This window comes from Gobio gobio, assembly GCF_949357685.1.
Source record: "Gobio gobio genome assembly, chromosome: 7".
NCBI classification, from domain to species: Eukaryota; Metazoa; Chordata; class Actinopteri; order Cypriniformes; family Gobionidae; genus Gobio; species Gobio gobio.
Window position 1 is genome coordinate 38558069 of NC_137103.1, and position 26920 is coordinate 38584988.

At 37.5% G+C, this 26920-nt stretch overlaps 1 protein-coding gene across 9 annotated transcripts; it reads left to right on the forward strand.

Moving 5' to 3' along the window:
* On the forward strand, nucleotides 1–26920 carry pikfyve (phosphoinositide kinase, FYVE finger containing). Of its 9 annotated transcripts, XR_013816903.1 has the most exons (44): nucleotides 17–163; nucleotides 3675–3865; nucleotides 5594–5641; nucleotides 5876–6034; nucleotides 7531–7640; nucleotides 7812–7983; nucleotides 8999–9206; nucleotides 10232–10258; nucleotides 10433–10516; nucleotides 10612–10750; nucleotides 10859–11016; nucleotides 11243–11354; nucleotides 12468–12615; nucleotides 12703–12921; nucleotides 14116–14178; nucleotides 14656–14785; nucleotides 15136–15316; nucleotides 15395–15469; nucleotides 15548–15655; nucleotides 15777–15917; nucleotides 16055–16181; nucleotides 16804–18038; nucleotides 18455–18555; nucleotides 18689–18760; nucleotides 18979–19150; nucleotides 19256–19434; nucleotides 19549–19662; nucleotides 19751–19859; nucleotides 19945–20099; nucleotides 20189–20285; nucleotides 20833–20887; nucleotides 20970–21101; nucleotides 21198–21321; nucleotides 21413–21508; nucleotides 22423–22506; nucleotides 22597–22691; nucleotides 22805–22864; nucleotides 24574–24750; nucleotides 24871–24974; nucleotides 25095–25223; nucleotides 25870–26131; nucleotides 26212–26286; nucleotides 26378–26554; nucleotides 26628–26829. XR_013816903.1 is itself a non-coding variant. In XM_079821865.1 (43 exons), exons 2-43 carry the CDS (start codon nucleotides 3685–3687, stop codon nucleotides 26491–26493), a joined length of 6333 nt encoding a protein of 2110 aa, XP_079677991.1. In that variant the 5' UTR covers nucleotides 17–163; nucleotides 3675–3684; the 3' UTR covers nucleotides 26494–26920. The 9 variants fall into 9 exon arrangements, 8 of the variants coding, with proteins under 8 accessions (XP_079677994.1, XP_079677996.1, XP_079677991.1 ...); XM_079821865.1 differs by having other exon boundaries at nucleotides 26378–26920; XM_079821866.1 differs by having other exon boundaries at nucleotides 12703–12870; nucleotides 26378–26920.

The following is a 26920-nucleotide window of genomic DNA, read 5'->3' on the forward strand; positions in this document are numbered from 1 at the left end:
ACTAATCGAACTCTCTGTAATCGATTAAGAGGGTCTGATCAAGTCGCCGAACATCACAAGGGTGGAATTACGTTGACTGAAAATGTCTTTTGGTAAATGCATTAAGGATTAATGGCATCTCTAAACAGCTGACATTGACATGGTGTACAAAGAGACGGCACAGGTACGTATAACATTTATTTTATGCCATGATACATGTATGCTGTTATTAGTTTACCAGACAGCTAGCTTTGCTAACTTTACCGGGGCCTTTGATGGATGAAACAGGAAATTTGACGTTGTTGTCAGAAATAACCGTGTGTGTTAAATATATTATTGATATATTGTGTAAAATTACCGCGAGCAAAGCTGAATGTGTCTTAAGTATAAGCCTAGCAGATTAAATGAATGAAATAGCATCTAAGTTACAGCATCACATCTTAAATGTGACATACCGGTATCTCAGTATTCATCTGTATTTCATCCCAGTATTCATCTGTATTTCATCCCAGTATTCATCTGTATCCATTAGCTCTGTAGCATTATATTATGTGTTAGTATGTTCGCTAATGTACACTAAACCTATTTATAGTTTTTCTCATCCACTTCGCACATGATCTGTGTTTTGAGTTTGCTTACCTATAATAATGCTATGATTTGTAATAGTAATGTCAACGCTCTGCAACAGCTGTAAAATTAGCTCAACGTGTATATGATACAAGTATAATAAAGTAAACGCCACGGAATGCGAGTGTACTTTTCCTACTATGGCGAAGGCTGATTCACGCTTACCTGTTAGCGTGAAAGGCAGACGTTAGGACGTTGGCTTGGCACTAGTCAGGTGGGCAGATAGTTCATTGGACGCTGGTACCGCTAACGTCAGTATTGGCCTTCGCCGTAGTACAATTCTCCAGGAATCACATGACATATTGAAACATGTTTTCGTTTTCAGGCCTTTTTGAGCCATTACTCTAGTCTATTTTATACACATCACTTGGTCACATACAGTTACTCTAAAGTGCCCATCCTTGTTTTGAAATTAGTGCATTAGTAGCTGTAGTGATTTGCTTTCACTTTCTCACTGAGAAATTGTCTTAATTGACTGGGTGTTTTAACTGATAACACATTTTGTAGGTCTATTGTTATAAGATCAACTTCTCTTACAATCTTCCTTGTGATTTTTCTTAAGTTCAGCAATCCTGTGTAATCACATGTCCTCATTACTGTTTTAGTGAGGTTAACATTATATATTTCACATGACTGACTTCCCCATAAACTTGAGCTTTAACCTAGAGTTGTGTTGATATCAGAGAGGTTTTGTTTAGAATGCAATGCGGATTCATTGAGACATCAGAAGCATGAAACTGCAGCGATTTATCAAACCTGTACCTCTTCAGCAAAACTGTGCATAATTTATTTATTTCTGTGTTATTTAAGGATATTAGTGTAGCTAATTATTATTTTTGCAACAAGTTGCAACAGGATGTTTTTCCTTTTCCAATATGCACATGGGTTGTTGATGTGACATGGCATTTTCACTGTCACACAAGATAAAAATGAATATGATTAGTATTGTCATAATGTAAAATGCAGTAAATGCTTAAACATTTCTTTGTCTTACATGGACCTGTTGATATATATATATATATATATATAAAAATGCTTTTTAATTTTTGAGCCAAATCTCAAAATTGTCCTATGGTGTGGTTTGACTGTCTCAAGCATGGTTCAACTTTTATAAATGAAAAAGAAAAACATACAAATGTTAATAAATACCTCAGGTATAATTTTACATGTCTATTTTAGCAAAAAAAAAAAAAAATCATCCATATATTTCTAAAAGCGTAGGAACTTGATACATTTTGTCACTGAAAAAAACATGTCCTCCGGTGTGACACCATATCGTGTTTTTAAATTGTGCAATTCCACTGACAAGTTTAAATAGTTGAAGGACCCCATTCAAGGTCATGTTACTCTGAAGCCCATGACATGTACACATGGTAAGATTTTGTCTGAATTGTTAAAATATTTAACTTTTTTGGAACCACTATGAAAGTGTTCATTTCTGTTTCCTTTGGTGCGACAGACACCCCTATATTCTTAATTCTTTCTATGTCACACCATAGGAAACATTTCAGTAAAAACGTTAAAAAAAACAGTGAAAGAATTGACAAAGTTAGTGACCCCTTATATTTTCTCAAACATCAGACTTCACACTACTTAACAATATGAATTTTTTTCTTCAAAAGTGGTGTTAAAAAAAAAAGCCTTTTTTTACTGCTTATTTGTCAACCACCCACCTGTTTAAAAAGTGTTTGTAATAAAGCTCCAGTAAAGTAAATTATTAAGTAAAAGTAAACATTGAAACATGTAAATGTATGAAGATATTGTATAGCAGTTTATTATTTTTAAAAAACCTATTTATTCTTACCTATTTAGTTTGAATGAATTTTCAGTACATTCAAATAATAAATATTATTTTATGTTTTGGTATCTTAAACCCCCAAAATGTCAGGTGGTGCACCCGTCCGCACAAATGAAGAAAACTATTTAAAATGGTGTTTTAATAATAAGAAATTCCAAGTAAAATACTATGGCATAAATGTATGTTTGAAACCTTTCATATAAACGAATTATAAATATATAAATATAAATATCAGTAATTTTAAAGCTGAAAAATAGTCTGACAATTTTTATATTCTCAAATGTCAGGGTGGCACAAATTCAACTGGTCTTTTATTATGAATTGACAAAGTAATAACAGTAAGCGTGATATGGGTAGGTTGGTACACTCACGTCAGGTGATACAAACAATGTAAAACTAGGACAACGCTATTTTATCATAAACCTCTATTGTATTAAAATATTCTACGTGAACTTGCTAGCATAGGCAAAAGTTAATACAGGCATCCAAGAAGAAACATGTTCAATGTAAAATTGGTTGCAAAAGTCAGACTGTCCCTAGGCCTATATGAAATAAAAAGTATTGTTTATGCTAAATAAATAATACATTTAAGCTAAGGTTGTTTATTACTATAATTTTTTTATAATTTTTTATTATAATTTTTTAATAATGTTAGATTCCACTATCATATTAAGTAAATAAAAATATAAATCACACTTTATATTAGGTGTCTTTAACAACTATGTACTCACATCAAATCTGTTAGGTACGATGTACTTGTTCATGCTGTCTTGCACTTGTGCTGCTATTGAGGTGGAATATGGGTAAGGTGAGGACAGGTTTGGTGGTATGGGTAGGTTTAAGGGTGGGTTAAGGGTTAGTTCACCCAAAAATGAAAATTATCCCATAATTTACTCAAGCCATCCTGTGTGTATATTACTTTCTTCTTACAGTCGAAATCTGAGTTATTTAAAAAAAATATCCTGACTCTTCCAAGCTTTATAATGGGAGTGAGGCATAACGGCGGGGGGTTAATAAAGGCCTTCTGAAGCGAAGTGATGCGTTTTTAAAAATATCCATATTTAGAACTAACTATAGCTTCCGGTAACGGCCAAGAAGTCGAGTGACGGTGGAAGAGCGAACTCTGACCTGATGCATGACTTAGGATGTAGGAGTAGCATCAGCTTAGGTGATACTAGTAAACGCCTCTTGCGGTTCAAACAAATAGGGCTGGGCAACAAACTCAAGCTCATCTTGTAGCGAAATCCTCTGACATTTCTCTTTATTGCAGGGGCAGTAACATGGCAGCCGAAGACAAGACTTCCTCCTCGTCCTCTGCGATGGACTGGAGCTCTGAGCCGCCACTCTCGCCCACCAGTCCCTCCCATCTAACGCACTTCAAACCCCTGACCCCCGAGCAGGATGAGCCGCCCCTGCGCTCAGCTTACAGCTCTTTCGTCAGCCTGTTCCGATTCAACAAAGGTGAAACAGAATTATTTCACGCCATTATGCCGTAATCAACATTTGCACCTGCATTTCTTTTTTTTAAGTCTTCAGATCATTCATTTGGTTTCAAGTGTTCACATTTTGTTTTCTGTCATCAAACACTGATTCATTCATCGATATCTCCCTGATTTACGCAATTATGTGAATGTAGACATTTGGTGCTGTACACACCAAACCTTAACCGGAATATTTTTTTATCATTTGAGTAACTTTTGATTTCAAGGTTATGTAGTAGTCATTCTGCTTTTAGAGAGTGCTCAAAATAATTAATTGGTTTGAGTAGAGCCAACTCAAATTAAACAAATTAGTTCAAACAAAATAACTTTATTAGAGTATTTAGAACTTTCTTTTTCAACACATTTGATGTAATCTGAATTGTTTAATTGGTTTGAGTTTTATGAACTTGTTTCTTTTAATTTAGACTAACTTACATGTAACCAAAACTGGGTTGGGATTTCTATATCCCAGCATGCTTTGCCATGAAACTCAAAATGAAGTGTTATATTATGTTGTTTTTTTGTGCAAGATTAATGTTAAGTGAGAGATATAGTAGTGATTAATGTTTTGTTATGCTAGTTTAGAAGAGTTTCTGTTATGTTGTTTTTTGTTGCGTTACCATCATGGTGACGAGTGGAGCATGAGCTTAGTTTGAGAACAGATATATGTTAAATGTATTATATTGCTGTCCTTATTCTATACTAATGCTACCAAAACATTGTGTAACTGACCATTTAGTAAGGTGGCATTTGGTAGTTAAAGCTAGTCAAGTTTCCACAACTAAAAATTTGAGATTACATGATATTTTAAGTTAAATGTATGAATTAGCTTACTCAAATATTTCAAGTTCAGAGCAATTAAAATGTATGATTACAAAATAAAAATCTGCAAGTTCTGCTTACTTAATCTTTACATTTCTTAACTTAAAAAAAATTGAGGCAACTCCTTTTTTTGAGTTTTGCCAATTTATTTGGGTTTACAGTGAGTACAGGATTCTGCTCTGCTAAAAATTACAGAATACCAGACCAGGGAATTGATGTGAAGAGTCATGTGACAGTGCTTGAGATGTGCGAAGAACAGAGCGCATTCCACTCGACTACTTATTTTACTCTCATGTTGTTGTTTTTTGTCCCTATGTATAGTATCAACAGGCTATTCCTGCTGGAAGCATTGCAGTACAAGACTGAAAAGGGAATCATTAAAATGAAGTTATAAAAGAGTTTTACTCCAAACTGTTCATAGGGCTGACAGGAATAGATTATTGAATAAATACTCTCTATTAAAGAAGTAGTACACCCTAACTTGAGGGGTAAAAAGCTTATTGTGAGAAGAACACTTTAGAGAAGTGAGACTCTATACTGTATATGTGCTTAATTACAAAAAAAGAAAATCGAAGGGGTTTAACAAAAGTGCAGCCTTTATAAGTATGGAACACACAGTTTCTTTTTTTAGTCTGTTATAATGAAGTTGCATTTGTGTTGGACATAGTTATTTTTTAATTATTATTTTTAGGTCATATATTTGATCATCAAGTCAGTGGAGCTGAAGAAAACTCTGATGTACTACAAGAGAGAAGTTTCAGGAATTCAAATTACATTTCTTTAAATATTAGTCCTGATTTACAGTTAATCAATGTGATTATCTGTAAGATTTTAAATTCAAACCTCATTTATAGTCTCTCTAACCTCTCCCTTTCATCCCTTTTAGAAAAAACAGGTGCAAACATTGCACCAGCAAAAAAGCTTGCTAAGCTTGGTAAGTCTAGATTTTGTACAGAAATAAAAGTATAGCAAGTGATCAGGTAAATAAAAAAGTATAGGACTAATAAATGGGAAAAATGATTTCGAAGATTAAAAGAAGAAATGTCAACACAATGCAAATTCTTTCTTAAAATGGTACAATCACCACTAAATTTCTACCTAAATCCACTGTTTCCACCTAAATCTTCTATCTTTTAACCAAGCTTTTGTGTTGGTTTCAATTGCTCAGAGGAAGGACGGCCTCCTTCAGTGACAGAGAAAAGTCAATCGGCTTCATCATCACCGCAGGGGCCACGGCATAACTGGTCAAGTCCCTCTCATTCCGTACATGGCTCTGAAACCCACAGGAAACATCCGGAACTTTTTAGAAGAACATCCACTGCTTCAGGTACAAAAACACAGCTTTACATATACTTGTACCCATTTGTCTTTTATCTTGCCCACAATTATCATGCAGGTTTTAGAATGTTTTTACATGTATCGTTTGATTTTGGGGTGAAATAACCTATTCTTCTATAGACAAAAATGCTAAAATCATTTGTTCCTCCGTAGACAAAACCATTGAATTTGAATTCCTTAAAACATGCTCTTGCTAGAGTTAGAATAGACAAAACCATTGTTCTGAATTCCTTAAAACATGCTCTTGCTAGAGTTAGAAAAAGCAACCCTATCAGTGGTCTCTTTGATTGATGACTAGTCACTGGAGCCTGGTTCTTAAAAAGGGTTTATCATTTAAGATAACAGTTGATTCAGAGGCTAGACTCTGCCCTCATATGATCCATTCCACTCTCAGGAGGGCCACTGGACATTTAATGTAAGTGAAAATTCAGGCAGCTGTTCAGGAAATCCATGAAATTTAGTTTTTTTGTGTAACGCTATACCTGTAAAACTACTTTCTGGAGTTATGACAATAATTTGAGTGGTAAATGAGTATTGTTAACCGTCATTTCTTATTTGGAAGCTTCAAACAAGATGATTTTGGGAGTGTTGATTGCATTTTACAACGATAAACGTATTGCATGTGGAGAAATATTTTAGGCTAAAGTTGTGTGTATGTTCCTTTCTGTTCACAGTGGAGTGGGAAGGTGAGGATTCTTTATTTTATTTAATATGTGTGAAGTCAGTTTTATAAATCCCTGAAATGATCATCTGCTTGGATTCATCAGCACTGAGTTGGATTATATGTGTATACTGCAAAAAAATATATTTATCAGTATTTTTTAGTTTGTTTTAGAGATAAAAAATAATAAGATACATGTCCTTGAGAAACAAATAAACTACGGCTTGTTTTCAGAGAATATATCTTTAAATAGTTTTTTATTTTTTTATTTTTATCACACTGGCTTTATAAAAAAATACCAAAATAGCTAAACTACTGGCCAATTATGTCAAGGTAAACTTTTTATCTGAGTTCTTAGTTCTTAGAATCTTATCTTACTCTCAAGTAAATGTATCTTGTTTTAAAGATATTTAGATATGCTTACTGGAAAGTAATACAAAAATACTGATTAAGAAAATAGTTTTTGCAGTGTATAGTTTTAAAACAACCACATTTGTTGCATGTGAAAGGGTGTGCCAAACAAACTACCTGAAGTTCTTGCTCGACTCCTTTGGTGCTGTGATCTGAACATTTAGTTGCGGATCTTAGTAATTTCATATGCTTCTATTCATTCATAGTCTAGTTATTATCCTAAGAATACACCCTGGCCTAGGCTGGCTGACATAAGCAATCATTGACGGGATCAAGAGTATTTTTCATTGCAAGCTTTGGTTTTGAATGAGCATGTGTGCCATGTATTTTCATCTGCATATTGTACTTTGGAGTTGGTTTAACGTCTTTAATTTGTACATTACTGGTGCTTCTGTGTTTCTTTGCGTTTATAGAGGGTAGACGGAAATCAGAAGCCCCTCTGGGCAGCCACGACCCGCGAACAGCTGTCCAGCTACGCACAGCCCTCAAGAGACTCAAGGAGATCATGGAAGGGAAAAGTCAGGTATTGATTTTCAGTGAATTAGTTGGGAAAATTTCTATACCGATGACTCAAAGCTTATATACAAAAGAGGCAATGGTTCACATGTGAATGGAATCCAGATTACAACAGTGGTGTATTTGGTTGTTGTTGGATGTAAGAGATGTGAATCGTGTCTTTTTATTTATGTTCCAGGACAGTGATCTAAAACAGTACTGGATGCCGGACAGTCAGTGTAAAGAGTGCTATGACTGCAATGAGAAATTCACAACCTTCCGACGGCGTCACCATTGTCGACTCTGTGGCCAAATCTTCTGCAGCCGATGCTGCAACCAGGAAATTCCTGGCAAGTTCATGGGCTACACGGGTGAGTGTTGTTGGGGTGTTTGCTTTGGGGAGCGAGGGTCTCGTTCTGACCGCTGGTTTGTGGACGTAGCCTCTTTAAAGAGGCTTTCGACGAGGAGACAAGCAGCTATGTCAGATTAAGAGTAAGAGCACCTCTAGCATGCTGTGTGTGTTTGCAGTGAGTTTTGGCCTTTGATTTAAATGGGTTGTAGTGTGACTTTTGAACTTTGACTTGATCAACTTGACCAACTAGTGTGATTCTGAAAAAGGTAAGAATTTGTCTTTGCACTTTGACCTTTTAGGAGGAATCAGTACTTACTTTTCAAGGTTTTTTCTCAGATATTTTAATGCTGGAAACTCACCTTAACTATTCAGTTAAATCAGGTTGGTTTTGGACCCCAAACATTTAACCATAGACAGTTGTCAGAATACAGTAGTCCAGAGGTATACAAATGGAGACCCTCTGAGTAACAAGGGAGTCCATTATAGGAGGTCCATGGAAAATTTAAGCAAATAAGTAATATTTAAAATGACTTTTTAATGTAACAATTTACTAATTTTTATAGCATTCTATTCTCCCTGGTGACAGCCAAATCTGTGTTGTTTTTAAAAATGTAAAAAAGTAAAACTGGTTGAAATGGCAAATGTTGAATTTGTTTGAAAAAATTTGTTTTTGTTTTATTATAGTCTTTTATTAATATTTTTAATTAGCTTTTATTTTTTTTACTTTTAGCTTTCATGTTCTATTTTAGTCATTTTGTCATGTCCTTTTGTCCTTTTAAGGTTTTTTTTCTTCTTCTAAATATTGCTATTTAGGTAGATTTATTTTAATTTATTATTATTATTTATTTATTTCCAGTTAATCATTTTAGTGCCTCAACTTAAATGTATTTCAGTTTATTGCCAGAGCAACGTTTCTAATTTACCTTTAGTTTACATTTTATTTAAGCTTTATTTAAATTAACAGAATTTTTTTAGCTTTAACGATAATAGCTTTGGTTGGTTGTCTAACTTCTTGTCTCTTTTGGCTACTGCAGGTGATTTACGGGCATGTACGTACTGTCGTAAGATAGCGTTGAGCTACGCTCACTCAGCTGACTCAAGCTCCATCGGAGAAGATCTCAGCGCCCTGTCAGACTCAACTTGCTCCGTGTGTGTGCTAGAGCCCACCGAACCACGCACACCTGTGGGGGGCCGCAAAGCCAGCCGGAACATCTTCCTGGAAGAGGACCTTGCCTGGCAAAGGTGACACCACATAAAGGAGGCGGGGCATAAGGACATATCACTATCTATTCCATTGTTCCTGCTCACTTTACCTTATCCCGCTATGGCGTTTCTCTGCTCTGTTTTAACACTGCTTTCTTACCATAATCATTTATCTCACTGTTTATCTCTTTCACATAAGGATTGTAGGAGGATTGGGCCTCCTAGGTCCATCTAGTCAAGTATCTGCCTCGTAATCATCTTAAGCATTGAAGCAAATTGGTAGTTAACAAATAACATGGAATGTACAAAGAAAAGTGAACCTTAAGAAGTTTATCTCCATTAAAAATAGGTTGCTGTTGAAATAGTTTTAAATGGAGTAAAGCATGTTTCTCGGTAAAACCTGTCAAGAACATGTCTGGTTATGTTTCACATTAAAAAACAAAAACAAGAATAATACATTCGGTTGTTCTTAAAGATATTTTGCATGATGACATTATAATCATATTAATTTTACCAGGGAACCAATTCTCATTACTGTGATGTAATAAACAATGATAGATTCATTAAATTATTATTTTACTGTCTTTCATTTATGATTGAGTTGAGAGAACCATAGAGAAAAATTGTAATTACTACAACAACAAAAAAAGTAAATAATTGAATGCGTAATTGTCATGAAAGTAATTTTACAATGCAAAAAACTGTCCTAACTGTCCTAAAAGGCTTCATTTTCTTTATCCAAAATATAATCTTTTGGGGGTTTTTTTGGAGTGAAATATGAACTGGACATGTTTTGTGGGACATTTGACTAGCTTCTTGAAATAATTTGGAGCAAAGACTCACTCCTTGCTGTTTTTTTCCTACTGTAGTCAATGTTTAATCTTTTATGAACCATGCCATGTTTTGATCTGGTACATTATACCCCCCCAGTCACAGGACTATTATGATACAAATGAACTTCAACCCTATCTGCTCGCCTATATTCAATCAGCTTGCTCCTACTGCTCATGTGTTGTGAGTCTATCTCAATGCACATCTTTTCTCCTTTCTCTTTCCATGCATAGAAAAAATTCCATTGGGATGAGGAAGAAGTGAGTTTTAGTGTTACTTTTGTTTTGCATGACCTCTAAGAGAAGACATGCTGCTGCTCTTGAGTGTGACTGTTTCATGCAAAGCTTGACTGTCGTTTATTAACATTTGACTATTTCAAAGGGAAACGATTAAGCTATTGCTGACGTTTTCATGTATGTGTGTGATCACTCTAGTCATCAGGAATCTCAGAACAGTAGCCTCAGTTCCAGACTTACAGTAGTCCAAGAGGATATGGGCAAGTCACCAGCCAGGAAGAGGTGATTTATTTTGTATTTTGGTCAAAGATTCTTCACTCAATGCTTATGTTTACAGAGTATAAATTCAATGTTATCCATTTATTGCTTGTGTTAAGGTCAGCTAGTGTGACCAACCTGTCTTTGGACCGCTCCGTCTCAACCATTGTGCCTGCCTACGAGAGTTCAGTTAGTCCACAAAACAGCCGGACCCTATCCAAGACCGACCACAGTGAAGAGGAGCGAAAGATCCTTCTGGTATGAACTGTCTTACAGATTTCCCCTCAACTTTCCATAACTTTCTTGTCGTTTTATAGTGTGTTATAGTATGTTGTTATATAATTATAATAGCTGATTATCTTGTAGGATTCTTCTCAGCTTAAAGATCTATGGAAGAAGATTTGCCACAACAGTACAGGGATGGAGTTCCAGGACCATCGGTACTGGCTGCGTACTTACCCCAACTGCATTGTCGGTAAAGAGTTGGTCAACTGGCTCTTACGAAATGGCACTATTTCAAATAGGTAAGAACCAATAAAAATGGTTTTGACAAGCTTTTTTGGTTCATTGCATTTTCAAGTGTGGTCAGACATTAAACTGTTTTTTAAAGGGTTTTGTTTTCTTTGCGTTCTTCTGAGTCAAGTCACATTTATTTATATAGCACTACAGATAGTTTCAAAGCAGCTTCACATTAATAAACACTAAAATTACTGTGTTAATGTTGTTAAACTTTCAATTATTTGGACACAGGGCTCAGGCCATAGCTATTGGGCAGGCTTTGGTAGATGGCCGCTGGCTTGACTGCGTAACCCATCATGATCAGATCTTCCGTGATGAGTACGCCCTTTATCGCCCTCTCCAGGTGAGTAAAAGTATAAATGTGTGCTAGTTATGTTAAAGGCACAATTTGTACGATTTTTGCATTAAAATATCAAACAAAACACCAACACCGTGTTATATATTTTGTTCAATTGTGTACTTGCATTATCTCAAATGTTAAAATAATACATTTAAGTGATCAAATGTAACTGTGACATAGTTCAAGAACAGGGAAGAAGGAGACGGGAACTGGCAAACATTAAATTTAACTTTGATTGTAATAGACTGAAAGATTTTGAGTATTTTGAATCATCTTCAATCATTTTGTCAGATGCATTTGCATTGTGACTGTGCCTCAGATGCAATCAATTCTATCTGTGTCTGTAAAGGTGTGATGTATGGCCCATAAAACTGATGGGTGTGAAGAAACAGCATTGCTCAGAGTAGATTGCAGGGTAGTTGGTTCTCCTGTAGGAGGTCTTAACAGTTTTCTATTGTATGTAGCCCTTTTGTCTTCATGTATAAAGTTCTGTCCCACAGACAGAACTTTGGGTTAAGATTCTTTGAAGGCAGACAGTCTAACATTGTTGCAGAAGAACTGTGCTTCACTACTACCTTCAATAAATTATTTTCCCCACGAGAACTACTTATTTTATGTATTAGAGAAATCGAATACATTGGCGAGCCACCCAAACTTATATGCCAACTTTGGCATATAAGCATAATAAAACAGCAATGTGAAATGTCCCAGGCCTTGTCCTCTCTTGCCCTTCACTGCTGTCATTCCTTCTTATATATTTCCTGGCTCCTCCATGGGAATTGGGGAGAATTTGTCTCTCATTAGCATTCACTCGACCAGCCTCGTCCCGCTCCCAGGCTCTCGGCCCCACCCTGCTTAATACCACAGTAACGTTAATAAAACTGGAATTCATTAGCTCATCTAATGAACATGATTTCTGCCTTGAGTCCCGATGGATTGCTTTCCATCAGCTTTGATTCCACACTTATTCACGGCATCATCAAGCTACGCCTTTGTTATTGTTTTGAATAAGCGACCCAATTTGGATTGTTTATTGTAATGAGCACTATAAAAATAAAATGGAATCGGTTTGATTTCCTCTTTCGTCATATTACTAATATGTTTGTTGACTTTCAGAGCACAGAGTTCTCAGAAACCCCCTCTCCAGACAGTGACAGTGTGAATTCTGTAGAGGGACACTCTGAACCGTCATGGTTTAAAGACATCAAGTTTGATGACAGTGACACTGAGCAGCTAGCAGATGAAAATGACTATGTCACACCAAGTAAGTATCCCATGACTGCTGATATCCTATAGCAGTCAGTATGTCTTTCCTTTACCAACTTGCTGGCCCTCTCTCACAATTTTCCAGACTCGGCCAGCCCCAGCAAAAGAACATCCGTCAGCAGTTTCCATTCTGCAGTTGACAGTGACTCAGCCGCCTCCATCAACCTAAACATGGAGCAGGACAATGTCAATTTCCACATCAAGAAGCAGGCCAAGTACCCTCATGTGCCTCCTTACCCAGCCGAGCAAAAAAGTATGGAGCCCTATGACCCGTTCACCCCAGAAACCGACATCCATGCACCAAGTGAGGAGAGGCGGAGAGGCCCATTGGCCATCCTGGTTTGCCTCTGTCTGCTTCAAAAGCAGCACTAACTCACTGGCTTTGTTCCAAACCCTAGTGAGCTGCCTCACTATGTACTGTCTACTTAGGCAGCTACCTTGTAAGGCTACAAGCAAATGGCATCGAAACCTCAGTGATGACTTGTTAAAGGCACAGCAGTTTAATATTCAGGGTCAAAGAGTGGTGAAGAAAAACTAAATTATTGTGCAAAATCTTACTGACTAACAATTTAAGTGTCCATTAGGAAAAAAACAGAAATGAATACTTTGAAGCAAATTGGGTAAAAATAAGGGTGTGATTTCAAAGCATTTTGAAAGTGACACATTTTCTGCTGCCAGTTGGTGGCGCTATAACTTTGACTCACAATAGTCACACCCATGTGATTGCCCTTGTACAACGAACAGACAGATGAAGTTTCATCGATGTATGCCAGCACAAAACACATTTTATTATAATATTTTTATATTTATTTGAATAAATTATTTTTAAAATGTTTATTGTGTAACAAATGGTATCAGATAATTTTTTTAAAATCCACAGAAATCTCCACAATGCATTCTGGAATTGCTTTATCTTAAAAGAATAAATGTGCCACTGCCTTTTGACTTGAGATAAAATGAGGCATCTTATGAGACGGAATAATTTACTGCCTTATGTTATGTTTTGTATGAGGCTTTGCATCAGGATACATGAAAATCCTATCTAGGTAGGCAGCTCACTAGGGTTTGGAACAGAACCAATGCCTTGCTGATCTGAGACCCACCACTCAATACTAGCCCAACCCTTCAAAATATAATTAACAATTGAAGTAACAGCCCTAACTATGGCATACAGTCCTGCATGACTGATTTCTTCCTTCCCAGCCTCACATGATTTACCTTCCCAGTCCAACATTTACTATTAATGCATTTACAGTTTGTCATACTACCTCAAAAGCATGGCTTGCTTCTATGTCATGCGTGCCTCACAGTTACAAAGCAGTAACACTGACTTCCACTTCCTCAAAAAGACTTGTTGAAACTAATTCATTGTCATGTACTAGACTGAGGCATCGCCGTATGGCAACATTCACTCTGTCAAATCCATATAATCCAAAGTGTGTTCCGATGTCCACTCATGAGTGTCCTGTCTCACATGTACTCTCTCTCTCTACATCAGTGGAAGTCCTGCTTTCTGAAGATGGAGGTCAGCATATATCTATCAGTGATGCCTTCATTAAAGGTAATTGTTTCTTGCGTCCTTTATTGCAGTTTGTTTCAATACTTCCATTCAAAAGTTTAGAATCACTAAGACATGTGTTTTTGAAAGCTTGAAGTTTAATTTAAACCTAAAGATGGGCAAACGCCAATAAAAGAGTATTTTGAATAGATGAATCAAAGTTAGAACTGGTGAAATCATAAGGTTCCATCATAAGGACACCTATGGGAAGTGCAACAGAAAGCATAGAATGAAACTTCACCTAATTATCTTCCTAAACCGACTGCTTAAAACAGGCATAAGCTCTGCACAGCTGTCATTGAACAGAGAGTTTAAAGAACAGCATTAAATAGAAAAAGTCATTTGTAATTATGACTGTCTTTACTGCATTTTTACCAATTTAATGCATCCTTAATGAGTAAAAACATCAGTTTCTTTCCAAAACAGTGTACTCCACATGAACTATTGTCTTACCTATGCTGATGGGTTTCTCCTCCGTAGAGTCTTTGTTTAACCGGAGGGTTGAGGAAAAAGCTAAAGAAATGCTCTTCACTCCTCTCGGCTGGCATCACAGCTCCTTGGACCAGCTGCGGGAAGAGAATGGGGAAAAGAAAGCGATGGAGCGTTTACTGTAAGTCTTCTGAAAATTGCTATTTTAATGCATAAGATGTTATTTTTAGGTTGGTAACATATATTCATGAACAATTAGGAGCAATATACTTTAAAAAGAAAGTGTGGTTGAACAATTCCGTTATGACATGATATCATTAATACATGTGTATATGAATGATTACTGCTGTACTTTTATCCGCATGTAAAATACTACACTAATATAATATAATAAATACTAATATAAATGAAATCACTATTAGTAAATACTAAATATAAACAAGTGTCTAATGTATGGTCACACAAGCATCACATGTAAATGAGTTCAGGGACTTTTGGAAGCACACATCATGATTAATGCTTCCTCTTCAGGTCTGCTAATCACAGCCACATGATGGCGCTGCTGCAGCAGCTGCTGTACAGCGAATCGCTGTCTCTCTCCTGGCGTGACATCATCGTACCTGTGGTGAGGCAGGTGGTGCAGACGGTGCGACCGGATGTGCGCAGCTGTGACGATGACATGGATATCCGTCAGTTTGTCCACATCAAAAAAGTGAGGAACGCAAGTGGATCCAAAATCAATACATCTAGATTTACTAGATACATTTGTCTAATACTGGATATTTTGTAGATTCCAGGGGGAAAGAAATTTGACTCTGCTGTAGTGAATGGCTTTGTTTGCACAAAGAATATTGCACACAAAAAGGTTTGTATTGATTCAACATTATGCCACAGAGGAGGTCATATGATATTTGCGCTAACAGTGCTGGGTCTTTCTCAACAGATGAACCCTTACATCAAAAACCCCAAGATCCTTCTCCTCAAATGCTCCATCGAGTATCTGTACAGAGAAGAGACCAAGTTCACCTGCATTGACCCAATTGTGTTGCAGGTAACGACCACTAACCCCGCCCAAATGTTCTCTGTGAATGTGATTTCAAGACTTTTTATCTCCAGACAATATGCAATAAAAACCAAAAAAAATCATTTCATTTACAATTTGCTGTTTACAGGAGCATGAGTTTCTGAAGAACTATGTTCAGAGGATTGCTGATGTCCGACCAAACCTGGTGTTGGTGGAGAAGACTGTTTCTCGTATCGCTCAGGACATGCTACTGGAGCATGGCATTAGCCTTGTGATTAATGTCAAACCTGTGAGTACCATCTTTAAGGCATTGTCTGAACATTGTTTCCACATTGAACATTAATAATGCCGTAATTAAAGTTGTGAAGAGCTATTTTGGTCTGGTTTGGGGATGTTTCAAGTAATAACTCTCTTTAATCGCCACAGCAAGTCCTGGACCGTGTAAGTCGAATGACTCAGGGAGATTTAGTCATTTCAATGGATCAGCTTCTTACGAAACCTCGTCTGGGTACCTGCCACAAGTTTTACTTGCATTCCTTCCAGCTGCCAAATAGTGAGTCTTTATCTCTATCTCTATTTATGATGTTTGTCACTGTTTCCCCCGGTTTCACAGACAAGGCTCAAGTCTATCCCCAGATTAAAATGCATGTTTAAGCTGTTTTAACTGCTTAAAATATGTCAGTGCCATTGTGTTGTATCAAGATGCACACCAGTACCGTTTATAAAAGCTACCTAGATGTCCTAATTGAACTAAAGCCTAATCCTGGCTTAATCTAATTCCTGTCTGTGAAACCTGGCCTTTATGTTATTAATGAGGTTTAACTCGCTTCTCATTTTACTAAATGTTAACCGTATCAGCTTTTAATTTATCAGTATCTGTTCCTTTGACATCATCTAACACTCACTAAAAGCTAATCTTTAAAACCTCTTATAATTTAATAAAATAGCTCAGTTTAATCTTTAACTAATCTGTAAATGAATATCCATTTTTCATGCTGTACATCATAATGTTATGATGCTTGAATTCACTTGTTAAGGACAGTTTTGATGTTACTTTTCTAAGTGATCAGACCTAGGATTTGCACCAAATTAGTTTTATTTATAATTTACAGGCTTTTTTTTTGTTGTAATTTAAAAAAAGCTTTGTATAATTCACTTGATCCTTCTGTTTACAGATGAACTGAAGTCCCTGATGTTTTTTGAGGGCTGTCCTCCTCAGCTGGGCTGCACTATCAAGCTCCGCGGTGCCTCCGAGTATGAACTGGCCCGGGTGAAAGAAATTATTATTTTTATGGTGTGTGTGGCGTACCACTCACAGCTAGAGATCTCTTTTCTCATGGATGAGTTTGCAATGCCTCCCACCCTGGCTGAGAGTTCCTCATTCCCATGTCTGCTGGAAAGCACTACTTTAAAGGAAGAGGACGAGACTGGTGGGAGCCAAGATAATGATGGGTCCATGCTGGGGGATGACAATCTCACGCTTCTTCCAGAAGCGGACTTTGAGCCAGGACTTCAGGAGGTTATCGCACTCCACAGTAGAGAGTCTTCCATCTCTGAATCTTTTTATAAAGATGGAGAAAGCCCCAGAATAGACAAAAATGGATCAGTTGCTTCCTTCTCTGGAGGAGAGGATGACATTATAAAGACCTCCACACCCCTTCCCTCCTTTTCCAACCTTCCCCAGCCGGTGTCACCACCTTTCCTGAATTCAGACCTGAAAGAGATGTCAAAGGAAATGAACAAGGGGCCAGGTGAGGAGGAGAAGAAGAACAAAGAGCTGGAGGAGACTCTCATCCATCGGGACAGCACAAGCTCTGAGACCTCCCTTCCCCCAACCCGGCTCTTCAGGGATCCCTTACAGGATGACACAGACCTGTTTGTGACCGAGCATGTAGCTTCCTCAGATGACCGCCTCAAGTCCATCACATCGTTATTTAAACAGGAGCTAAAAGACATTATCCTGTGCATTTCACCTTTTATTACCTTTCGGGAGCCGTTTTTGCTCACAGCGGCTGGACTGCGTTGTCCTAGCCGGGATTATTTTCCAGAACAGGTTTACCTCTCACCTCTATTAAATAAGGACTCGAAAGAGCTGGATGGACGCCGCAAGAGGCAGCTGCTGAAAGAATCTGGCCCAAGTTCTGGCAGCCTGACTAACGGTACTGTGTCGCACCAACGGGCCATCCAGATTTTGCCCTGTCACAAACTCACAAGTGCCCGTATAGCAGAGCAGCTAGGCTGCAGTCAGAATCTGGCACGCATGCTGGCTGACTACCGAGCCCAGGGAGGACGCATTCGGCAAAGAGAAGGAATGCAATTTCGTGAAACACCGCCCACAAAGGCACCAATAAAGGCAGATAGTGAAGATGATAAAGGGGCAGGACAAAGTGAAATGACATGGGCTACTAAGGTGGGGGTCTATTACTTTATTCCACATTCTGAAAAGTGTGAGGCGCTTTACATGATTAGGGCCTAAAACTCTTCAAATTTTAACCTTGTTTTTAGTCAGTGAAATGAGGTGCTTAACCTTAAGACTTATATAATAAGACTATAAGTGCTATATTATTTTTATATTTTATGAGGTTTTCTGTGTTTGTAACTTTTTTCCAAAAGTTTTAATGCAGTGTAGAAGAAGTTTTATTAATTTATTTTTTATACTTGTTTGCATTAACATGGGTTGGAAATGTAACTAAAATTTAAAAAAAAATTACAAATAAATTGTTACTTTTTTGTAGTGATGGAAAATCATTCTGTAACAACATTTTGTTAGTAGTTAGTAAAAATGTGAGTTTTTTTGCTACAATTCATTGTTTTTCATTGTTTCAGTTGGACTGTTTAAATACAATCAACCATCAGAGGCTCTGTGTGCTGTTCAGTAGCTCATCAGCACAATCTAATAATGCACCAAACCCCTGCGTCAGTCCATGGTAAACTCTCTTAACACTTAACATTATTATCATATTAATTCAAGATGTATTAACATTAACATGACGGAGTGATGTTACTGACTGTATTCTGAATATGTCTATGTTTTTTAATGTATCTGCTATGTATTTACAGGATTGTAACAATGGAGTTTTATGGCAAGAATGATTTGACTCTTGGTGTATTCCTGGAGAGATACTGTTTTAGGTAATGTATTAATCCACGCATTTATTTTTGTTTGTATCCTTTTTTTTCTTCAGGAAAACGTGCATCATTCCAAGGGTTGTCACACAATACCAAAATTATTCAATACAAAAGTTCTGATACTACAGCAAAAAAATATTAACACGCACCTTAATTTAAATGTGTAATTTATATTTTTATAAATTTTTCTGATTATTTTTTTTTATATGGGTGCAATTCAGACCCTCTTACCAGTGCCCCAGCATGTACTGTGAGACCCCCATGGTGCACCACATCCGGCGCTTTGTGCACGGTAGCGGCTGTGTCCAGATTGTTCTGAAAGAGCTGGACTCGCCTGTACCCGGATATCAGCACACGATCCTCAACTACTCTTGGTGCCGTATCTGTAAACAGGTAACAGGGGATCTTTTGAATGAAAAAAAAATTAAACTCAGAACTAAAGTAAGCTGTTTTGTGCTACAGTAGGATTCATGTGAATTGTTACATATTTTGTTTCAGGTGACTCCCGTGGTCCCTTTGTCTAATGACTCCTGGTCCATGTCCTTCGCCAAGTATCTAGAGCTCCGTTTCTATGGTCACCAGTACACCCGCCGGGCCAACGCCGAGCCTTGTGGCCATTCCATCCATAAAGATTATCACCAGTACTTCTCTTACAACCAGATGGTGGCTTCCTTCAGGTGTGCATCTTCACAGTATAAATCTCATTTATTTGAATATGCAGAATGACTACCTGAGTACATTTTTATGAACTTTGTAATCCAAGCGTGTTTGTACTCTTCTGTCACCTGTAGCTACATCTCAGTGAGGCTTCTAGAGATCTGTCTGCCTCCTCCGAAGATCATCATCAAGAACCAGGGGCCCTCTAAAGCCAACTTGCAGCAGGATCTCAAAGACTTCTCCCAGAAGTAAGATTCTCGACTGGGCCTCTCTCACCCAGCCTCATTAAACTCCTTCGGATGCCAGCTAAATGAATTGTTTCTCCATCATTTGCAGGGCGGCTCAGGTGTACCTGGCCATAGATGACCGACTCACTTCTTTAAAAACGGACACTTTCAGCAAGACCAGAGAAGAAAAAATGGAGGACATGTTTGCACAGAAAGATGTAATTTCTTTTCACGACTTTACTCATTTTATCCAAAGTATTGACCGATGTCAAATTACTTTAAATGAATATTCTTCCGTCTTAGATGGAGGAATCCGAGCTTCGCGGTTGGATAGAGAAGCTACAAGTGCGTCTGCAGACCAGTGCGATGGACTTGCCACAACAACTACAAGCTGTTATGGAGTCAGTGGTGGTCAAAAAGCAGGGCTTGTGTGAGACCTTGCAGTCTTGGAATAACAGGTGAGGGCTGCAGTCGTACAGCCATAGAGAGATAGAGACTAAATATCTGCCATCAGAAAAGCTGAACTGTTGTTTTATCTTGTCTTCAGACTTCAGGACTTGTTCCAGCAGGAGAAAGGCAGGAAGCGTCTATCTGTCCCTCCCAGTCCTGGCAGACACAGACAAGCTACATCAGATGACAGCAAGGTCAGTCATTTATTTTGCAAATAGGTATTAATATCCAGGTAGTTTGTTGTTATGTTTTAATGTAGCATGTTAAAGCCTTCTCTGAGACGTTGCTTCTCTAAATTAATCGCCTTTAAAGCGCCTGCACTAAAAATATTGACCTTTAAAAATAAGGAAGAAAGATTTTTTTTTTTAGATAAATCCATTACCCGATTAGTCAATTATTGAACCACCAGTTGCCCTCCCTAATTCATCTGTAACTCAAACAATAGAGCGTAGCGCTAGCAACGCCAAGGTCATGGGTTTGATTCCCAGGGAAAACAAGAACTGACAAAATGTAAAATTTGTACCTTGAATGCAATGTAAGTCGCTTTGGATAAAAGCGTCTGTCAAATGCATAAATGTAAATCTGTACTGGGTGGATCTAGGGCTGGTAACCAAAAGGTAGTGGATTCGAACTCTGCAAGGGGTGATCCATGAACCATTTTGTGCTTAAGTAAGTCCTGGACTTATAAAAAAGCATATACTACATACTTTTGATCATTTATTTGTTGTTTTTGATTCATAGACTAGTGCTTTGGAGTCCTCTCCTCGTAACTCATCCCAAATAGATGGAGAAAAAGGTGAGTTCATTGGCCCTTTATTCATCTTAAAAGATCTCATTTTGATTGTTGCACACAGTCGACTCACAGCCTTTTCTCACAGAGGACCGTCATCTCAACACATTTCCGTCAAGTTCATCGTTACTACAGTTACCGTCTCCGACTGAGCAAGCTTCAGATGTCATTACGAGCGGACCATCTTTTCCTGATCAGGACTCTGTCAGCATCCCAGAGGGTAAACTTACTTTGAACACTTCTTGTTTGAATCCACACATAACCATCCCACCTGATTTTCTCTCTGTCTTCATATCTCTACTTCTTTTCTATTTAGACATGTTTGATGGACACTTAGTTGGCTCCAATGACAGTCAAGTAAAGTCAGAAAAGTCCACCATGAAAACCATCCTGGCCAACCTGTTACCGGGCAACAGCTACAATCCCATCCCTTTCCCTTTGTAAGGCTGTTGTGATATTATGGATACTAAAAAGCAAACCAATGCTCTACTCAAGCTGATAAAGTTCTTTTTTCTTTTTTTTGTATGTTAGTGACCCAGACAAGCACTATTTGATGTATGAGCATGAGAGAGTTCCTATAGCCGTGTGTGAGCGAGAGCCCAGCTCCATCATTGCCTTTGCACTCAGGTACAACTTTTAACACATTCGGCCAGATATACTAACAGCTTGCACCAGTGCAAACCTTCTTTTAGCATTAAAAAACTACTGTCAGGATTTACTAAAGACATGCAGTGAGAAATTAGCGCTGAAAAGGCATGGACAGTTATTTTTGAGGCTGACTTATTGCATATGCATTTAAATCAATCATGCAAGGTGATTTACTAAGGTTTGCGCTCGTCAATTTACTGGTGTTTGCGCCATTATTTAACGCCCAAAAAAAGCACATCTTAAATCAGACACTAACTGGTAGATTGTGTTGGCCATTATGGAAATGATCTGGCTGCGTCTGTGTTCTTCAATTTGTGTGTTGTCAGTAGATCATGCGCAGAACTTTACACTCCCATCGATGTGTTTTTGGAATTGCACTCACGCTAATTTGCCCTGTTTAGTCAATCTTGCCCACAATATTCTATATATCTAAAAAATAAAATAAAAAATTTAAATTTTAAAATGCTTTATTTTAATATATATTGTATATTTATTATTTTTTTGCTAATTTAGAGGAACTATCGTTTTAACTAAACAGACATTATCTCCAGGTAGATTCAGTGAGTTGGTTTACAACATTGATTTACTGAAGCAGACAGTTAAAAAAAAACTTCTCAGTAGTATTAGCATTTTAAATGAGACCGTTTTAAAATATTGTGTAAATGTTCTCATACTCATAAATTGTGAAACTGCCCTACTGGCATGGACTTAAAGTCATGTTAAATTCATTGTAATATTTATGATATTGATTCATTTTAATTTAGTCAACAAATCATATCAAATACTTTGTAAAAATTCAATATATATCTGAAATGTCACAGCAGGGTTGTTTCACTGATTGTACCCAGGTGTTTCTTAAACATTATCCACATTTTTCTATTTCCATCATCCAGCTGTAAAGAATATAAAACTGCCCTTGAAGAGCTTACAAAGACTACAGCAAAGAGCGGAGGTGATGACACATCTCAGGCCATTAGGTACATCAAACACTAATTTCCCTTATTTGCTGTATTTTCTCAGTGTGTAAAATGGCAAGCTAATTTCTTCTTCTTTTTTGCCGTCTATAGTGTTGGAGAGAGTAGAGCAAAGAACAGCCCTGCTAAACCTAGTGACAGCAGCATGTCACAACTGAGCCGCAGCAGCATTGATGCTGACCCACTCAGTAAGCCAAACCACAGTTTACTAAATACTAGCTACTTACAAATAGCATGTATAATTTTGTCTGTTTAATATGGATTTACATGAGACTAAAAGTTTATGGGATCTCTTTTGCAGAGGAGCCTGAAAGCGGAGACAAACAGAAGAAGCAGACCGGAAACCCACACATTGAGCTGCGTAAGTATCAGGCTCAAATGGCAGGCGGAAACATTCCTTATATTTAGGTCAATATTATTGACCCCATTGTGGGTCACACAGACTAATCAGTGTGTCAGTTGTCAAAGTTATGCTTTTTTGGATATTACGTTTCATGTAGTGTGTAATATAGCTGTTTGTTAATTTACAGTTGTGGACAGAATTATTGGCCCCCTTGGTAAATATGAACAAAGAAGTCTAAAAAATAAATCTGCATTGTTTATCCCTTTGATCTTTTATTTAAAATAAAAATCACAAAAATCTAACCTTTCATTGAAGTAAAATAATTGAAAATGTGGGGAAAATCTCCTCATGAAATAAATGTTTTTCTCCAAAACACATTGGACATAATTATTAGCACCCTTTTATTCAATACTTTTTCAACCTTCTTTTACTAAGATAACAGCTCTGAATTTTCTCCTATAATGCCTGATGAGTTTGGAGAACACCTGACAAGAGTTCAGAGACCATTCCTCCATACAGAATCTCTCCAGATCCTTCAGATTCCCAGCTCCATGTTGGTGCTTCTTCTCTTCAGTTTATACCACTCTTTTTCTATAGGGCTCAGGTCAGGGGACTAGGACGGCCATAGCAGAAGCTTCATTTTGTGCTTAGTTGACCCATTTTTGTGTTGATTTTGATGTTCGTTTTGTATCATTGGCCTGATGGAAGATCCAATCATGGCCCATTATAAGATTTATAGTAGAATTTTTATCTGCTGGATTTACTAGAATCTATGATACCATGTATCTGAACAAGATGTCCAGGACCTCCAGCAAAAAAATAGGCCAACAATTTCACAGATACATCAGTATATTTAACTCTGGGCATGGGGTTCCTGTCATGTCTTACAACTGAATATGCAGTTTGGTTTTTGATGAGCGAGGAGGATTTTTCTTGAAATTTGCTTTTTTCTTACAGCCACTTTCTATTTTGTGAAGCTCAACAATCTTTTACTGCACATCAGAACTATATTCTTTGGTTTTACTCATTCTGATGGATGATTAAGGAAATTTACCCTTTGTGTTTCCTCATATTTATACTCCTGTGGAACAAGAAGTCATAGCTGGACAATTTCATGTTCCTAGTCACCCTGGTGTGCTAAAATGAATGGGTATATACTTCAGAGATATTTTACTCATTACAAATTCTAGGGGTGCCAATAATTGTGTCCAATGTGTGTCCAAACATTAATTTTTTTTTATAATGTGATCCCACCCCCACCCCCCACTTTCAAATATTTGACTTCATTGAAAGGTTAGAATTTTTTTTAATTTTTTTTATGAAAGATCAAAAGGATAAACAATGCTGATTTTATTGCATTTTGCATTGCAATGCTGACATGTAAAAGGTCTGCAAAGTGTATGAAAAAAGTTATTCTCACCGATTCTGAACTGCCTAAAATGGGTCGTAAGTAATTCCTGCACCAACCTGAGTAGATTTGTAACTAATTTGCATAATGCCAGACTATGGTCTGTTCAGACTAAGGTGTTTTTGACCTTGGATGCATGTAAACCTATTGTAGGAGAACCTTTAAAATATCATAATAGGGACACTTAAATATTACTTAGACAAAGATTTGATTCATGAATAAATTAGCTGTTTGATTATAATAATAATAACAATGGGTATAAATATAAATATGAAGAACATAATTAATAATACATCTGAAAATTATACTTTTGATGCAGAGTTCTCAGATGCTAATGCCAAGTTTTACTGCCGGATCTACTACGCGGAAGAGTTTCATAAGATGCGGGAAGAGATTATGGAGAGCTCACAGGATGATTTTGTGCGATCGCTCTCCCACTGTGTCAACTGGCAGGCTCGTGGCGGGAAGTCCGGTGCAGTTTTCTACGCCACTGAAGGTGTGACTTGATCTAAGAGTGCAAGATGATTCTTTACTGAATGTTTTTTTTTCATGAAGCTAGTTGTCGTAAGCGAAGACTTGTAGGTTGTATTTTACTAAAGCTGCTGTTTCTCCTCAGATGACCGGTTTATTTTGAAGCAGATGCCCAGATTAGAGGTCCAGTCTTTCTTAGACTTTGCACCCCACTACTTTACTTACATCACAGGAGCAGTTCAGCAAAAGGTAAGCATATATTGTGTACGTACCTGTAAATATAGGTCTTGTCGTAGCTCTGTATGAGGCAGCAGGTTTTGGCCTGTTTTCGTTTTTTCTTTCTAAACTCATTGTTTTTGCATTTCACAGCGGCCCACAGCACTTGCTAAGATTCTGGGAGTGTACCGTATCGGCTACAAGAACTCTCAGAACAACACAGAGAAGAAACTGGACCTGTTGGTGATGGAAAACCTTTTTTATGGGAGAAAGATGGCACAGGTACATTTTATTTAAAGAAAAAGTGTACCCAAAAAGTAATCATTTACTCACCCTGGTGTTGTTGCAATGCCATATACCCTTCTTTCTTTTATGTACCAAAAAAGTAGAATTAAAAAATATATATATCCCGCTGGCGCTCGTCCACATAATGGCAGTGAGTGAATAGAGAACAGCACCTAGCTTTTTAAAAAAAGATGCATCACAGAATGATCCCATGCGACACGTGCCATGTTTTCCAAGTCTTCTTGAGGTATACTATAAGGTTTAGTGAAAAACAAACTGAAATGTAATGTATTATTTATCAAAATTCTTGACCTTGGCTGCTGGTCTTCGGTGCACAGCTGTGCATTTGCGAGACTCTAATAGTGCCGCAGTCTGTCTCGCTCAGAAAAAGCAAACAAGCTGAGAAATCAAGATTAACAAAAACACGAAAAACCAGGTCCATAAAAGAAAGAAAGGCATTAGAACAACAGGGTGGGTAAATGATGACTTCATTTTGATTTTAGGGTGAACTATCCCTTTAAGCCTTTAAAAATCTGCAGCTTATAACTGATTTGACATTGATTGGTGTTTCAGAAAAACTGTGACAGACAATTTAGGTCTTTTTATGCTCACATTTACGGTCCTCTTACCTGTGTTTGAGCAGGTGTTTGACCTGAAGGGATCCCTAAGGAACAGGAACGTGAAGACGGATCAGGGAAAAGAGAGCTGTGAGGTGGTGCTACTAGATGAGAATCTCCTGAAACTAGTGCATGACAATCCCCTTTATATTCGCTCCCACTGCAAGGCCATTCTGCGTGCTGCCATCCTCAGCGACGCCCACTTCCTGTCCAGCCACCTCATCATTGATTATTCCTTGCTGGTGGGACGTGATGATGCCACGGATGAGCTAGTCGTGGGGATAATAGGTGAGAAAATGTTATGTTATTGTAAAATCCATTTTGGACTTTTCTTTTAGTGGTTGTTAAGACTTCTGTTATATTTTAAGATTATATCCGGACTTTCACATGGGATAAAAAGCTGGAGATGGTGGTCAAATCTACTGGGATACTTGGAGGTCAAGGTACAGTTATGCCGTTTTAAATAAAACATTCATATTTCTGATATTTTCAGAAGAAGCTGAAACTTGTGTTATTGTCTTTCCATCCTGACAGGTAAAATGCCCACTGTGGTGTCACCAGAGCTGTACCGATCACGTTTCTGTGAGGCCATGGACAAATACTTCCTCATGGTCCCTGATCACTGGACGGGTCTTGGGCTCAACTGCTGATGGGCAAGCTGGAAATGGATATGCTGCTCTCTTATGTACTTTGCAGTGATTCATTGGAAAGGTGAACCCTCCTTTATCTGCAGTGGTGTCTGAAGCTGGGTGAAACTGAACCTCTGTTTTTATGCTGTGTACAGTTTGACCAAAACTGATGTGCCAAGACCCAGTTCCTGAAGATCCACTGAAAAGACTGAACTGAAATGGCATAACGTCACGTGTAGAACTCTGATATGCAGTAGTGTCTGTTTATAACCTATTAATCTGAACTGTGTATGATGTAAAAGTTTATAAATGTACAGAGATGTCTAATTAAAGATTATTAATACTGATAAAAGTGTCAGCCTTGTGTCACTGTCAATCTCTATGAGGATTCCGAGATGTTTCCTCAAATCTAAAGAAAAAATAAACTCAAAACACCTGCAAAGGTCTT

Excerpts from the sequence above, each read along its gene's own strand:
- pikfyve (XM_079821865.1), top strand. The coding sequence starts at position 3,685 with ATGGCAGCCGAAGACAAGACTTCCTCCTCGTCCTCTGCGATGGACTGG. Across the intron at positions 3,866-5,593 it reads CCTGTTCCGATTCAACAAAG|AAAAAACAGGTGCAAACATT; the intron begins GTGAAACAGAAT and ends CATCCCTTTTAG. Across the intron at positions 22,865-24,573 it reads AAACCCACACATTGAGCTGC|AGTTCTCAGATGCTAATGCC; the intron begins GTAAGTATCAGG and ends CTTTTGATGCAG.